Source organism: Alosa pseudoharengus, unplaced genomic scaffold (genome assembly GCF_046254945.1).
Source record: "Alosa pseudoharengus isolate Yale_2024_CS ecotype anadromous, Long Island Sound unplaced genomic scaffold, YU_APseudo_1.1 YU_APseudo_1.1_scf_17, whole genome shotgun sequence".
Taxonomy (NCBI): Eukaryota; Metazoa; Chordata; class Actinopteri; order Clupeiformes; family Clupeidae; genus Alosa; species Alosa pseudoharengus.
The window spans coordinates 34,224,906-34,239,905 of NW_027468640.1; the positions used below are offsets into that span (position 1 = coordinate 34,224,906).

Sequence of the window (15,000 nt, forward strand, 5' to 3'; positions counted from 1 at the left end):
CTGCGCCGGAATTAGTGTGTGCTTCACCTCACTGTGTGTACACTGTGTGCTGTGTGTGTTTCACTAATTCACGGATTGGGATAAATGCAGAGACCAAATTTCCCTCATGGGATCAAAAGAGTATATATACTTATACTTATATATACACACACAAGACTAAAACCAAAACATCAAAAACTCCTCCCAGATTTCCAAGTCACATCGACACTCTCCAAGAAAATAAGACTGTCTATGTGTGTATGTGTGTGTGTGTGCAGCTCTAAAACACTGACACCTTCCCTACTTTCATCCCAGCTGCAGTCCTCTCCCTCCACAACTTGAAATAACTTCTTTAAACTCCCTCAAACGCAAATGTGCACACAAACCTCATTTCATCATTTTTGATGCTGCTCACCTAAATGCGTCAAAACCATTTAGCCACTACGGCGAGGAAACGACAAAGCAAAAAAAACACTCCTGAGGTTTTCTCTCTCTCTCTCTTTCTCATCCCCACTTATTTTCTCTCACACGTGCAGATGCATTCTCTCTCTCTCTCCGTCTCTCTCTCTCTCTCTCTTTCTCTCTCCCTCACCCTCAGACGACTTCCAGCCTTTCCACAACTCCTCCACGGTGATGTGCTGGTCCTCGCGGTGCAGGTTGCTGTGCTTGTTCGTCTGCTGCTGTTTCATGTCCTCTATGATGAACTGCAAAATAAGCAAACAAACAAATCTGTCAATAAGTAAACAAATCCAGAAGACTCTGAGATGTGTACACAAGTAAAAGAGAGAAGGTTTGAAGAGGCTGAGAGACTGTCAAACACTGGCTCACATGGGAAATACTTGAGTGGCTTTTTGGGAATTAATCTCTTTAGTGAGTTTGTGTGTGTGTGTGTGTGTGTGTGTGTGTGTGTGTGTGTGGACATTGACAGATTCTGTCACAAAAAGCTCCTTCCTTTTGTCTTTTTTTCTTTGGCCTTCCCTCTACCAGAAATCTGCATATGAAAGGCTATGCTATGACAGCATGTGTGAGTCTGAGTGTGTCTGTGTGTGTGCGTATGAGAGAGAGAGGGAGAGTGAGTGAGGGAGAGAAAGAGAGAGAAAGAGAGAGAGAGAGAGGAAGTCTTTTGCAGTGTAGTAAAGGGGTTTCTACTGTATTTATGAGTTGTAAACGCCGTAGGGTAGCAGGAGCTCTGCATGGTTGGACTGAAGACACCTGTGCACAGAGCCCATGGGGGCCACTGCCAGCTAACTGGAGGGGAGCAAACCACAGCAGAGCTACTGATGCAGGCAGAGATATCAGTAGACACACACACAGAGAGAGAGAGAGAGAGAGAGAGAGAGAGAGAGAGAGAGAGAGAGAGAGAGGGAGGCAGAGAACAAATATGATCTGCCTTTGTCCTTTTTTGGACTCAAATGAGAACCAGTTCCTCAACAGTTGGAGAAGCAGCTTCCTCCCTTCTTCACTCCTTCTCTTCTCAGCCTTATTCCTTATCCCTCCATCCTTCTCTTCTCAGCCTTATCCCTATCCCTCCATCCTTCTAAAGCTATTTATTCTGCTATCATCTAAACCATGCATGAGCATTATGTCCCAGTAGATCCAAACTAAGCCTTTAGAACCTCATGATGACCTAGCATCTTTTTGAGTACATAATCAGAACACACACACACACACGCACACGCACACGCACACGCACACGCACACGCACACGCACACACACGCACACACAAAATGACAGACACACACACACACACACACAGACACACACAAAGGTTCTTTACAGTGCCTCTGCCTGAGGTTAGCTCCGAACAGAGAAGGCACAACTACCAGAACTCTGGAATTCAGTTTCTTTCACATGATCAGGAGTCAGAGCAACTCAACAAGCACCAAAGCACGCACACACACACACACACAATACACACACACACACACAATCACACACAATCACACACACAAAGACATTCAAATGCTAAGACAAGAGACAGCTCCACTAAACAATGGGACACTTGTTCTGCACACATTCCAGCTGCTCTGCAAATTCTTGCCCGAACTCAACGCTCTCCCTGACCGACACTGAGAATAACCCTGCCAGCCACTGACCCATCTCTCTGCCCTCCTGTCTGGTGCTAACCGGCCTCCACGCTAACCTTCACATGTCCCCTCACCATCTCTGTTCACACACCCATTCATCTATTCATTCATTCATTCATTCATTCATTCATTCATTCAATCATTCATTCATTCTACTTCAGTTCATATTATTCATTTCATTTACACATTTCTCCATGCCAAAAAATGTCACATTCCAAATGACAGTGTTCCCTCTGTTCTTCCTCCATAATTCAATGGTAATGAGATGCACTGTCTGATATCGATTTACATGCGTCTTGTGTGCTCGTCTAGGAGCTCTTTCACTGTACACATCAGCTGACCAGGAATAAATCATATGTTTACTATAGGGACTGTAGGAACGCTGAGATGATGTTAAAAGATTAGAATAGCAGCATGCAGTCACTAGCATTCTGATGTATATTGTGTGTTCTGTAGTGGGATGACAGATGAAGCCGAAAGCAGGCCGTGGTGGTCTTAAATTGGCTTTGGCTAATTTTCTTGTTTATGACTTTTAACAGATGTGTCATCTGAAGCCTCCATGAAAGGTGTGTATATTAAAATGTCAAAGTACTTATCCTGAATCATTGACAAATCTAAGCTGTTTGAGTTTAGCTGCCCAACTCTGTTTTCGCCAAAACTGAGGACAATGATGGAAAAACACCCTGAATATCTCCAATGATGGAAAATCACCCTGAATATCTCCACTTGAGAACATGCTGTAGCACCAGAATCTCTGGCTGGCCAAACGTGTCTGTGTACATTACCATCTGATCTAGGAAACTTAGCTTGTCCAAAAGAAATGGTTCCATCAAAACTATGAATCGTGCTCACTGATACACACAGCTTATGATAAAAGTTGCTATTTAAGCCCTGTAAAGCCAGATCAGTCTGAGAGAGTGCAGCGATACATGTCTGAAGTATTCAATTCCATTTCAAACACAATCTATTCTATGATCTACTTGTATAATCTATCTAGAGTTTGTTGTAATACACGTTTGCTCTGCTGGAAGTCTGTCAGAGATCTCGGATGACCACAGGAGAACTACCAGGGACTGCAAGAGGAAGTGCAAGGGTCATGGGAAACAAAGGCAAGAGTGCGTCCAGTTTTGGAGACTCTTGGGGACAGTCATACCAAACCTGGGAGAGAGTAAAATCTTAGAGCAGAAAAGTGCATCTTTGTATGTATGTGTGTGTGTGTGTGTGTGTGTATGTATGTAAGTACTGTATGTGTGTGTCACAACCCAGTGTTAAGTTGGGTCTTAGTAGTTAGTAGAGTTAATAGTCTTTTTCAAGGAGAACATGTTTCCCCCTGAGACTTAAAGCAGCATTCACCTCCATCTCCCTCCGTCCTCAGTGTCCTGTCCTCTACCTCCTCTGATCAGTATGTCCCACCTGTCACTTTGCATCCTGTGCTAATCATGCTGCTTACTATGTCTGCTAAGAGAGAGAGAGAGAGACGGAGGGAAAGAGAGAGAGAGAGAGAGAGAGAGAGGGAGAGAAAGAGAGAGGGAGGAATTAAGGAGCAACAGAGAGAAGGGGCTGGAGAAAGGTCTTCACAACCTGTGTCCAGTCTTTGCAACCTGACACCCAGATTATCACCCATTTTAAGAGGCCAATTTGTTGAGCACCTTTAGGTGCCCTCTTTAGGCGTCCGCTGTGTGAGACGTAAGACGAATGGTCGGAAAGTCCACTTTCTCCCCACCATGAGGACACTTACTGTACGCACGTCTTACACCTTCGGTCTTATTTTTAAATCTTCTTATTTTTCCGGGCTGATAGACGTATCAATACTGGCGAAGAGAGAGAGAGAGTGTGTGTGTGTGTGTGTGTGTGTGTGTGTGTGTGTGTGTGTGTGTGTGTGTGTGTTAGGAGGCGCATGAGAGTGTGGTGAACTGCTTACACGCCCATGTTCCACTAATGAGTGTCTGAGACATCTTCAAAGGCCTGAGAGTTTACTTAGCAACACATGCGGCCAGGCACACAGAGAGAGTGTGAGAGTGAGAGAGAGAGAGAGAGAGCAAGAGAGAGAGAGAGAGAAAGAGCAAGAGAGAGAGCGAGAGATAGAGCAAGAGAGAGAGAGAGATAGAACAAGAGAGAGAAAGTGGGAGAGAGAGAGAAAGAGAGAGAGAGAGAGAGGAATCTGCTGTGGCCTGAAAGAGGACACCTTCACCCCTGCCTGATCTGCCCTCCCTAAGAGGAAGACAAAATGTCTGGCCTTCAGCACCCCTCTCCTTCTCCCTCTTCCCCTCTCTCCTTCTCCCTCTTCCCCTCTCTCCTTCTCCCATTAGCTCTCTCTCTCCCGCATGCACACACACACGCATGCAGAGAGAGCGCACGTGTGTGTGTGTGTGTGTGTGTATCTCTCTCTCTCTCTCTCTCTCTCTCTCTCTCTCTCTCAATGTTAGCTGCAAAAGATTATACAACAGTTAGGTCCGGTCAAACTATTTATTAATCTCTAATTGAAAGAGAGGCATTCCAGAGCGGCAATATCCCAGGACTCTTTACTACTGTAGTAATAAATCTGATGTGAATGTTCCATTAATTCAAAACGAGAGAGCATCACATTTGACAGTTATTGAGTGAGATAATGGAGTAGGGGAAATGCTCAATTTAGCATGGAACGTATAGACAAGCAAGTATGCTGTACAAATGATAGCGTACACAAGCACATATAGCCTGTCTCACTGACCTTGGCTCTTTGATGTCTTTACACTGTTGCTGGCTGAGGCGTTAAACGCGGAGCTAAAATTAATAATAATTAAACGGGCATAAGATGTGTTATCTCAAAATGTTTTAAAACTAAACACATGATGGAGGTAATGGCGTCTTCAGTGCTCCGCGCTTGTTTGTAGGCAAACTGAAGTGGGGCTAATTTACTGTTTACGTCTGCCTTCAACTTACCTACTACATATTTTTGTAAACATTTCATTACTACTGATGTTAATGCCACGGGCCTGAAGTCATTGTTTTCTATGGGTTGTGGTTTCTTGGGCACTGGAATAATCGTAGAGCGTTTCCATAAGAGAGGGACCGTGTGGGTGTCAAGAGACTGCTGAAAGACGGGACACCAGGCCGGGGTAAGCTCCTCTGCAAAGGTTTTTAGTATGAAGGGAGATATCCCGTCTGGCCCTGTAGTCTTTTTTACAGATACCTGTTTAGGTGTTTTGGCTTGATCAGCAGTCCGCCCGCAATGCAGTCGGTGTGTGGTAAGCAGTCCAACTCCTTACTGCCTACTGTCTCAAATCTCTTCTAGAAAATATTTAAGTCATTAGCCATTTTTGCATCATCTGATGTTATTAAATCTTTCTTGGGTGGGTTCAAATTAGTAATAGCCTTCATGGAGTCACACTTAATATTTGAGCTATTGAAACTATCCACTAAAAGTTCATGCACAACTGCTGGTTAAGTTCTTTCTGTGCCAGTTTGAGTGCAACCTTGTTCTGACTTTTAAAAGCAATTTTCTTTCTGTTAATGCAGTCTTTAAGATCTTTAGGGTTTGTTATTTGGGTAGATAAAACTTTCCTTTTTAGTGACTACATGATCAATGCAAAAGTGAATATAGTCTGTTATAACAGTGGCAGAGTCAATGTCCTGACTGGAATATATGCCAGTCCGTGCTGGGAAAACAGCCTTGTAGAGATCCAACACTTGATGTTGACCATACAGCTACTTGTTTCATTGTTGGTTTACAGCTCTTTAAGTGAGGGTGGAGTTGGCAACGAATATATGCACAGCTGTCGTTACCTGCAACACTTGACCTCTGGCCTTGTGCCTACGGTCGAACCACAGCCGTGGGTATATCCTTACCAACCCCACTCCCACTCCTGCCATATTGCTTAAATAAACTACAGCCCTTTCAGTCACAAAACACACTCGTCACAAAACACACTCATCAGAACATACACTCTCAAGCAATGTGACTTCAATGAATCACCCACAAACACTCACACTAAGATCCAGGCCAATCCACACACACACACACACACACACACACCCACACACACACACACACACACACACACACACACACACACACACACACATACACACACACACACACACACACAGCTCTGTAGAGGATCTGTCAGAGATGTAACAGGACTCTGCAAAGAGACACCTCACAGGAGCCGCCCAAGGAGCATCCAAGGGGAAGAGTGGCCCATCCCCTGGCTACTGTCCCCCTGGAAACGCACTCACTGCCCATCACAACAGCTAGAAATGGACCTGGCAACCTGCTCACTGTGATGTCAGCCAGTCTTAATAAGGCTTCCATGGGATACTTAACTCAAGTATAGACTGGTAATAAGGAATCTATAAGGTATGCAATCTATAAATTGTGGAAATGCTTTGCCCTCAATTCTAATAGTCCATTCTACAGGAGGGTCTCTTAAAATAATAATAAACAAATAACATTCTAATTTAAGGTAACTCTACATTTCATATGATATGATATTGTTAAATGGCACAGACACAGCTTATAGCCACCTCACAAATGAAAATGACTGTGACTATACACATGTCACAGCTCAAAAGTATGCAAAGTGTCCTGCAGCGGATGGAACCTGAGGCTCTGTATGTTTTGAGAGGGAAGTGTCATTAAAAACTGAAAAGGTGTGTGTGTGTGTGTGTGTGTGTGTGTGTGTGTGTGTGTGTGTGTGTGTGTGTGTGTGTTCCTGTTCAAGCTTCCTCTGTCATGGTCACTTTCACCATGTTCCCCAAGTTGTTAATGTGTGTGATTGTGTATGTTTGTGCACGTATCAACGTGAGTGTGACCCATTGGGTTGGCTTCTAGATCATTCCATGGTCTAAAATTTGTTATGAATGCGAATAGGTGCGAATATTTAACAAAATAATTCAGGACCAAAAGGAATGTACACACAAGTCAATAATACAACCACAAAAATGTAACTGGTAACTTAAAAAGAAAACAAAGTGAAAGGATGTGTCAATACACTACTGTTCGTCCACACACTAAACTTTAACCCAAGGAAAAATAATAAACCATAGCATATTTGCAATGCAACCATTTCAAAGAAAAATAAATAGGCAAAGAATACCATTCATGTTTATTAACAAAGGAAACAAGCATAGCTCCAGTGAAATAGAACCTTATTTGTGCACGAGTGGAAAGGGGCATAACTATATATACAGACTAGAAAACAAACTGCAACATATTTTCAGTCCAGCCCGCAGCGTACGATGACCCAAACCCCATCCATCACATCTTACGACCCCCATGTTTACAATGTGTGGAATGAAATAACACATTAATATCTAAAATGCTAACAAATATACAGTTACAAATATGAGCACAAGGAGTTTCGGGTACCCCCGGAAAGTGTATCAGGTTTGGGCTGGGGGCAGATTCCAGAGTGGTGGGGGGGAGTGGCACAACCGTGGGCCACAGTGGGGGGGGGGGGGCTGAAGTGAAGAAGGGGTGTCATTTTTCGGACAGGATGAGACCCTTCTCACCCCAATCAACGCCCAAGCGTCTTTCACCATGTGGTGGGTGGGCAAGAGAAAGAGAAGGCTGACAATATGCCCGCAATGACCCCTACAATAGATCCCCAACTACACACACACACACACACACGCTGGGTAGTCATGGTCACCCTCTTGAATGATGGACACATGAAATAGCCTATGAGGTGGGGCAATTAAATAATGACCCATACCTCAAACACCAACATGCAAACAGAAATGTACACCATCACACAGTGGAAGGAGCAGAACACAGAACATACCAGGAGCACACACAGACCAAAGCACTGAAGTCCTCACTCTAGAAACACACAGGGAACATACCAAGAGCACACACAGACCAAAGCACTGAAGTCCTCACTCTAGAACACACACAGAACTACAAACTACTAACAAGAACAAACAAGCACTCACTAATATAAATACCATCATAGACAAGAGACACACACAAACAAACACTCAAACAAACAGGTTTTGAGATGTCCAAAAATACCTCTAAGACAACAAAACAAAGCTTCACATACTAATATATACACCATAACAAACAAGCACAAACACACACACTTCATCTCTCTCTCTCTCGCTCTCTCATTCACAAAAATTAGACCTGGTCCACATCATTCCCTGCTCTATAATCCGCCTAAAATGGCTCCAGTTGTGGAGGTAACATCACAACGATGCGCACTGACCTCAGACCTGCTGAGAGAAAATGGCACAGAAATTGAAAGACCTACTGATCTCACAAGCTAAGGCTTTCTAGAAGATCATCAGTGCCCCTCACACCTGGAAACTATTCTACCTTCAATACTCAACCCTCCCCCTCTTCCTCCAGCTACTAACGTCTTTGATTCATTTTTCACCGACAAAGTGGTGGCTATCAGTTGCCAGTTCTCTGGTTGTGCAGCCACAATCGGCCTGCCCCAGTTAAGGATGCTACCGAGCCTCCAACATGTAGCCATCCTAGTAGTACATGTCCCTCTCGGTCTCTTCCAGCTAAGGGCAACAACAAGAAACCCAACATGCAGCAGTCCTACAGCATCTCCTCAGTCCTCCTCCTGTGGTAAATGAGGCATCATTACCTACATTCAACCCTGAGAGTGAGGGGACTTAGCTCATGACATGTAGCCATCCTATGAAAAATAAGTAGAAATAAGGAAGCGCGCTCAACACCCTAAAGTACTTCAACTGGGTGCTTAAACTTTCTTGATAATAAATCAAAGACTTTGAAAAATAAATAAAGCAAGCACCAAACAGTTTCGTTTACTTTTTAATTGCCTCACAAACGTTTCGGGCTGACACCCTTCTTCAGTGTGAAAAATGGCAATTTTCATCCTCTCTCATTCCCACTAGATCTCAATTTCAACCTGCCTCCTCCAAGCCTTCTCTCCTACCATCACGCCAGCACTCATACATGTGATTAATGCTTCACTGGCTTCCGGTACACCTCCTACTGCATTCAAATGGCAAAACACCGCTGCTTGAAAAACCTTCTCTGGCTCCCACTAAAGTGGAGAACGATCGGCCAGTCTTGTTCCTCCCATTCCTCTCTAAGACTATCGAAAGGGCGTTTTCCAAACAGATCACAAAATTCCTCTCATGGAACGACCTCCTTGATCCTAATCAATCTGGCCACTCCACTGACCCTGAGATGCCTTAAAGGCAGCCAGAGCAACAGCTCATGTCATCTTAACTCATCAGCTGCTTTCAACACTGTCAACCACCGCATCCTACTACCCATACTCCCAAACACGGGCATCAGAGGGAAAGTGCGCTCCCTAGTTAGAATCCTTACTCCCTGATTGAGCATTCAATGCGTCTTGGCTTGGTGCTGGGGCCCCTTCCCTTTTCTCATGTACACCACCTCGCTGGGCCTGATTATCCGTTCGCATGGCTTTTCATATGACTGTAAACCAGATGATAGCCAACTCTTATCTGTCGTTCCCGCCTGGCGACCTCACGGTCCCAGTGCAGATCTCGGATTGTCTCTCTGACATATCCACATGGAAGAGGAGCATCACCTCCAATTAAACCTCCCTAAGACCAAACTGCTGGACTTCCCAGCTAAACAAACTTTACACCACAACATCAACATCGACATTGACTCGTTAACTCTTGCTCCTACCAAGGTTGAAAGAAGCTTGGGTATCATGATTGAAGACCTTCTGACCTACTCCGACCATGACCTCTCCTCCTTTGCAATGTAACTTGAATACGATTCCTCATTTTGGTAGTCGCTTTGGATAAATGCGTCTGCTACAACTGGCTTGTTTGCCACTTCAACACTGGAGGCCAGAGCCACATATGCCCTGAGTCTTCCCCCTCAAAGCCGGTCCTGTGGCCGAATCTAACCACTGGCCCCCAAGGACAAACGGCACTCCCCTAACAGGCTTCATGGACAGACTGCCCTTTACATGTCCCTGCAGGGAATGGCCGATGAGAGCACTTGGATTAAGGCCTCATATACTAATGCTACCATGCAATTAGAGTAAGATAGGGCATCTGTAGTCTGTAAATATCTCAAGTGCTCCATGTTGCTTTTAGGACACCTGGTTCTATTGTTGGGCATTTTCCATATTCACAGAGTATACTTGGACAGTGCATAATACCTACTTATGAAAATCCATTAACACTTCATATTACAGAGCTCTTGTTACAGTGTATGTACACTGTGAGGTACTGTGCAACAAAGTGTAATACTATATGCTTATGATATACATAAAGGCATTTTCTTTACTTAAGAAATGTTTGTTACAGCACCATGCCGAAGTGCTTATATCTTTTGGAAATAAAACTGTATTGTGGCTATGAGGTGAGGGTGGACGATGACACCACAAAGTTAACCAGAGTATTGATGCTGTATTCAAATCTGAAGAGGAAATTAACATTTGTATAGTTACCTGGATGAAACAACCACACTGACATGACAGGTGTGCATGTTACTACTGTACATGCATGTATCATATCAGGTTTTTCTGCTCCTGTTTCTGAGCTCCAGTACTGCTAGAATCGATATGAAAAGCCATACTTACCATGAACTAAACCCTAACTCTAACACCAACATAAAGTCTGGTCATATTTTGAGTGTCAACAGATTGGTCTGATTGACTGCTTCTGATTCAGGTCCAACTAAAGTAGTGGCTTGCCTTCTAAAACTTCCCATGTGAGCCTTTAATTGGGCTCTCAGCAACCAGTGAGAACACAACACACACACACACACACACACACACACACACACACACTGAAAATGGCAAAAAGATTTCACACACATATACACACACGCAGGGACAGAGACATTAACAAAGACACCAACATCCCCATACAGATTAACAGAGAGGTGTGTGAAGTGGTGGGTGAGGATGATTTCTCTCCAGAAGCCGAGGAAGCGCTGGTGTCACGCTTAGTGCTCTCGCTAATGGCCATGGGGTCGGCAATGGCCAAGGAGAGGAGGCCACATGAGCGGCATGGCCTTTTGCCTCACATCCCTCGAGGCATGACTCAAGGACGAATATCTGTGTGTGTGTGTGTGTGAGAGAGAGAGAGAAGGGAATAAAGTGGGTATGTATGCACGTGCTTATGTGTGGAGCTATTAATGTGTATGATGTGCCCTTGTCTGTATGTTTGTGTGCGCGTGTGCGCGTGTGTGTGTGTGTGTGTGTGTGTGTGTGTGTGTGTGTGTGTGTGTGTCTGTGTGTGTGTCTATTCACTTCTGTATGTTCATTTAGGTAACTATATGCATTTGAGTATGTGTGTGTTTGAGTATGTGTGTGTGTCTAAACGATCTGTGTGGGTGCGTGCGTGTGTGTGTGTGTGTGTGTCTTTTGGCAATGGAGCCCAACGCCACAAGTCCCAGCAGGGTGCTTAAGATGCTCACTGCATCAGCAGACGCCAAGAACAACTTCTCTCCACCCCCCCCCCCCCCCCCCCCCTCCAATATCCCCCTTCCTCCCCCCACAGACAGAACCCTGGCCTTCACTGTGCCCTTATAAAGCCTGAGGGCAAAATCTCAGAGGGCACTGCCACCCACCCCAACTCTGCAGTGTCATGCCAAAAGGGAACGTCCAGATCCGACACCTCCATAGACTGGACATAGACACTTACACATAGACACAAATTCAGAGAGAGAGAGAGAGAGAGAGAGAGAGAGAGAGAGAGAGACACTCACACTCACTCACACACACGTATGATAAATTAAACAGAAAAAGCTTGCTGGCACCACAACTAGAAGAGAACTAAAATAATAATGAAAGGTTAAGATCATCAATCTTGTAAGTTAGCCTAAATGTCCAGCCACACACACACACACACACTAATGGTAGCTAAGTCTGCCATGACGACAGTTGGTTAATCCACATTAAACACATTATACGCATAAAACACACAGTACACACCCCTCAGCAATAACTCACATCTTTCAACTGCGTCAGCGCGCTACTCAGCTACTGTGCCCACACGGCCCCGCACTGAAGGAGCGTGTAGGTTGTGTACACTGCTATAAAAGAGCTCTGTTGACGCACCTAAAACATCCACACATCCACATCCACACACACACACACACACACACACACACACACACACACACACACACACACACACACACACACACACACACACACACACACACACACACACACACACACACACACACACACACACACACACACACACACACACACACGTAGGCTCTCCTCACCTCCACGCTCTCGTTGACCTCTATGCCCCCGTCGTTGTCATCGTCCAGCTGCTTGTGGATGTGCCGCAGGGCATCTAGACTGAAGCGGTCCGCCTCGTTCATGCAGGGAGGCATCACTGTCAAGCAGGGATCTGAGGAGCACATATTGAAGCATGTCAGCACTGAGGGGTCAGTGTGTGTGTGTGTGTGTGTGTGTGTGTGTGTGTGTGTGCGTGCGTATGTGGCTGTTTGTGTGTGTGTGTGTGTGTGTGTGTCTGTGTGTGTGTCATTCAATACGAGGAATATGAAAACATCACATATATGAGGAGGAAACAGAGACATATCCTCTGAAGGACTGAGGTGTGTATTTGTCTAAGCAAAATTGTAAAATTGACACAGAATGGGTTAACATGTTTATGCAAGATCAATACAGAAACCTGTTTACTTGCTAACTTATTGCTACACAATAACCCTGTTAAAGCTGCTTTCTCAATAATGACTCAAAGTCAATTTCAACAAGAACATAAAACTGCAGCCAAAAAGAGGGCAATCATATCACAACCCCAAACAGCAGGCCTGTCTTCCATAAGACCCCTGCGCCACACCAGTCCACACACGCTGCAAGGGCATTCCAAGGTCACAGCAACTTGACCTTGATATTGTTGGAGTCATGGAAAACAACGTCAGCTACAACCCACATGTGTCTTGAAGCCACTTTAGGTGGAGTTTATCCAAATGCATGTCACATGTTACAGTGGCAGATTAGAAATGAATGACAGAGCAGAGAGGTCTTTATCCAAAAAGCCATAATCATATGGACAAAGGGCCAAAAAGGGAACAAAACCTAACTTCACTTCACCTAAATAAAAGCATTGTTTTCATCACTGTGTGAATGAGCTATGAGAGAGCTCAGAGTAGAGTTCAGGAGTAGTACTGGCTGCTGTTAGAGAATGACAGAAGTCATTAGCGGCTCATTAGCGGGACTGAGTCTGGGGTGGCCCTGCTTTGCCTCCAGCCAAAAGCCTCCACTCCCCCCACCCCCACCACCACCACCACCACCACCACCCACACAGCCCTGTTTGCTGGGTGCTGGTCAACAGGAAAGTCCTGTCATGGTGCATAGGAGGCTCTCTTCGGGTTCTCTAAAATGTGGATCAGAGTAAACGCCTACACACACACATTCGCATGCATGAGCAGGTGACATAGATCAACACACTCAAACCCAGACACACACACACACACACACACAGGCAAATATGTACCGCCCAAACAAAGCAGTCACAGAGGGCTGCTGGCAAGTCCTGACATGCACAGCTGACAGGGTCGCCTGAACACAAAGTGCTTAATTCAGCATCAATCAGCATACGCTCGCACTCACCCACCCACCCACACACAGAGGATGAGACGGGATGAGGAGAGAATATTCAAAACTGAGGTGTGTGTGCATATGTGCATGTGCATTAGTATAGAGGGTGGAGCGCTGTGTGTAAACACATACAGTATTCCAGGGAAAGGGTGGTTGTCACTGTAGGCCTCTGAGCTTGTCTACATCATATCTGTGATCTGTTCTCTCTGTGTGTGTGTGTGTGTGTGTGTGTGTTAGGGGTGTAACGGTACACAGAAGTCACGGTTCGGTTCATACCTCGGTTCGGACATCACGGTTCGGTACGAGTTCGGTACAGTGGAGGGAAAAGCAAAACAAAAATGCAGAAAGCATTTTTTTTGTACATGTCTCAGGCTGTACCACCTAGTGTCATACAGTCTCTTCCCTGAGCTATCAGCAACAGCCTGAAGTGTGTAAGATGTAGGCTAAACAGTACAATAAGTACCCAGACTCCATCTGTAACTTGTAAACAAAATAAGACAATCAGCTATAAAACTGAAAATAGGCCTACAGCATCTCTTTTTTCTGAAAGTGCAAATTACATAGAGAAATGATTTTTAAAAATCCATTTAAGCAAGACCTTCAAAATCTGTGTTTAGTTGTATATGGAAGGGTCTACACTTTTTTTTATTGTGTGTAAAGTAATAATCTAGCCTACTAACTGTGAAAATATCACACTATTTTGCCTTTTTTTAAAAAACGAAATTGCTCCTTTCATTTCATAAACAGACTAGGCCTACAACTAGAAGTCACGTGACTTTGCCCTTTGACGTTAACTCACCGTAGCATGGTTTGTTTATTAGCCTGGTTAGCGTTGTCACTTTATTTTACTGTCTATGCACTTAACACTACCAGCTCCTCATGTGAGAAGTTACAAGTTACACCAAAATAAAGGTAATTACCACGCGATTTACATAACTTTCTGTCATTACGAAATCATTTAATTTAAGCCATAGGTTTTGGCCCTATTTGTATGTGTATCCAAAGGCTGCTGAAGCGCAGGGGAAGTTTTTTCCCCTCGTTTCAGTGATTGGTAGCCTACATCATCTGGGTGATGGCTTCGAATATGTGTAGCATTTTTTCCACTCACATACCCAACAACTGCTGAACAACGCCGACACACAGTTTCATCTTATCCACCACTCTTTCGCTGTACTAACGTTAATGTAACTGAAGTTCTCAAACTTGCGATCTTAAAGAGACCAGCGGATCCTCTAACTCTTGTGGGTCTAACCTTAGTGCTGCTAATGACTGACGGACTCGACCGACGACCTGACAAAAAAAACATAGGCGCCAATCAGAGCTTCAGAGCTAAGGCGAGGCTACAGATTAGCGTTAGGTGTCGCTAAAGAGCTCCCGTTAACTCTCGCTACTTAAC

General features: G+C 44.7%; 1 protein-coding gene across 4 annotated transcripts in view; it reads right to left on the reverse strand.

Moving 5' to 3' along the window:
* Positions 1-15,000, reverse strand: part of stim2b (stromal interaction molecule 2b) — a 59,541-nt gene that overhangs the window by 13,362 nt on the left and 31,179 nt on the right. For 3 of the 4 annotated variants that reach the window (XM_076289366.1, XM_076289365.1, XM_076289367.1), the window contains exons 2-3: positions 12,260-12,390; positions 572-683 (exon numbers count right to left, since the gene is read on the reverse strand). In XM_076289366.1, the coding sequence (XP_076145481.1) occupies positions 572-683; positions 12,260-12,390 (243 nt within the window). Of the gene's footprint in view, positions 1-571; positions 684-3,420; positions 3,519-12,259; positions 12,391-15,000 lie in introns of those variants that run through there. The other variant, XM_076289368.1, reaches the window with a different exon arrangement.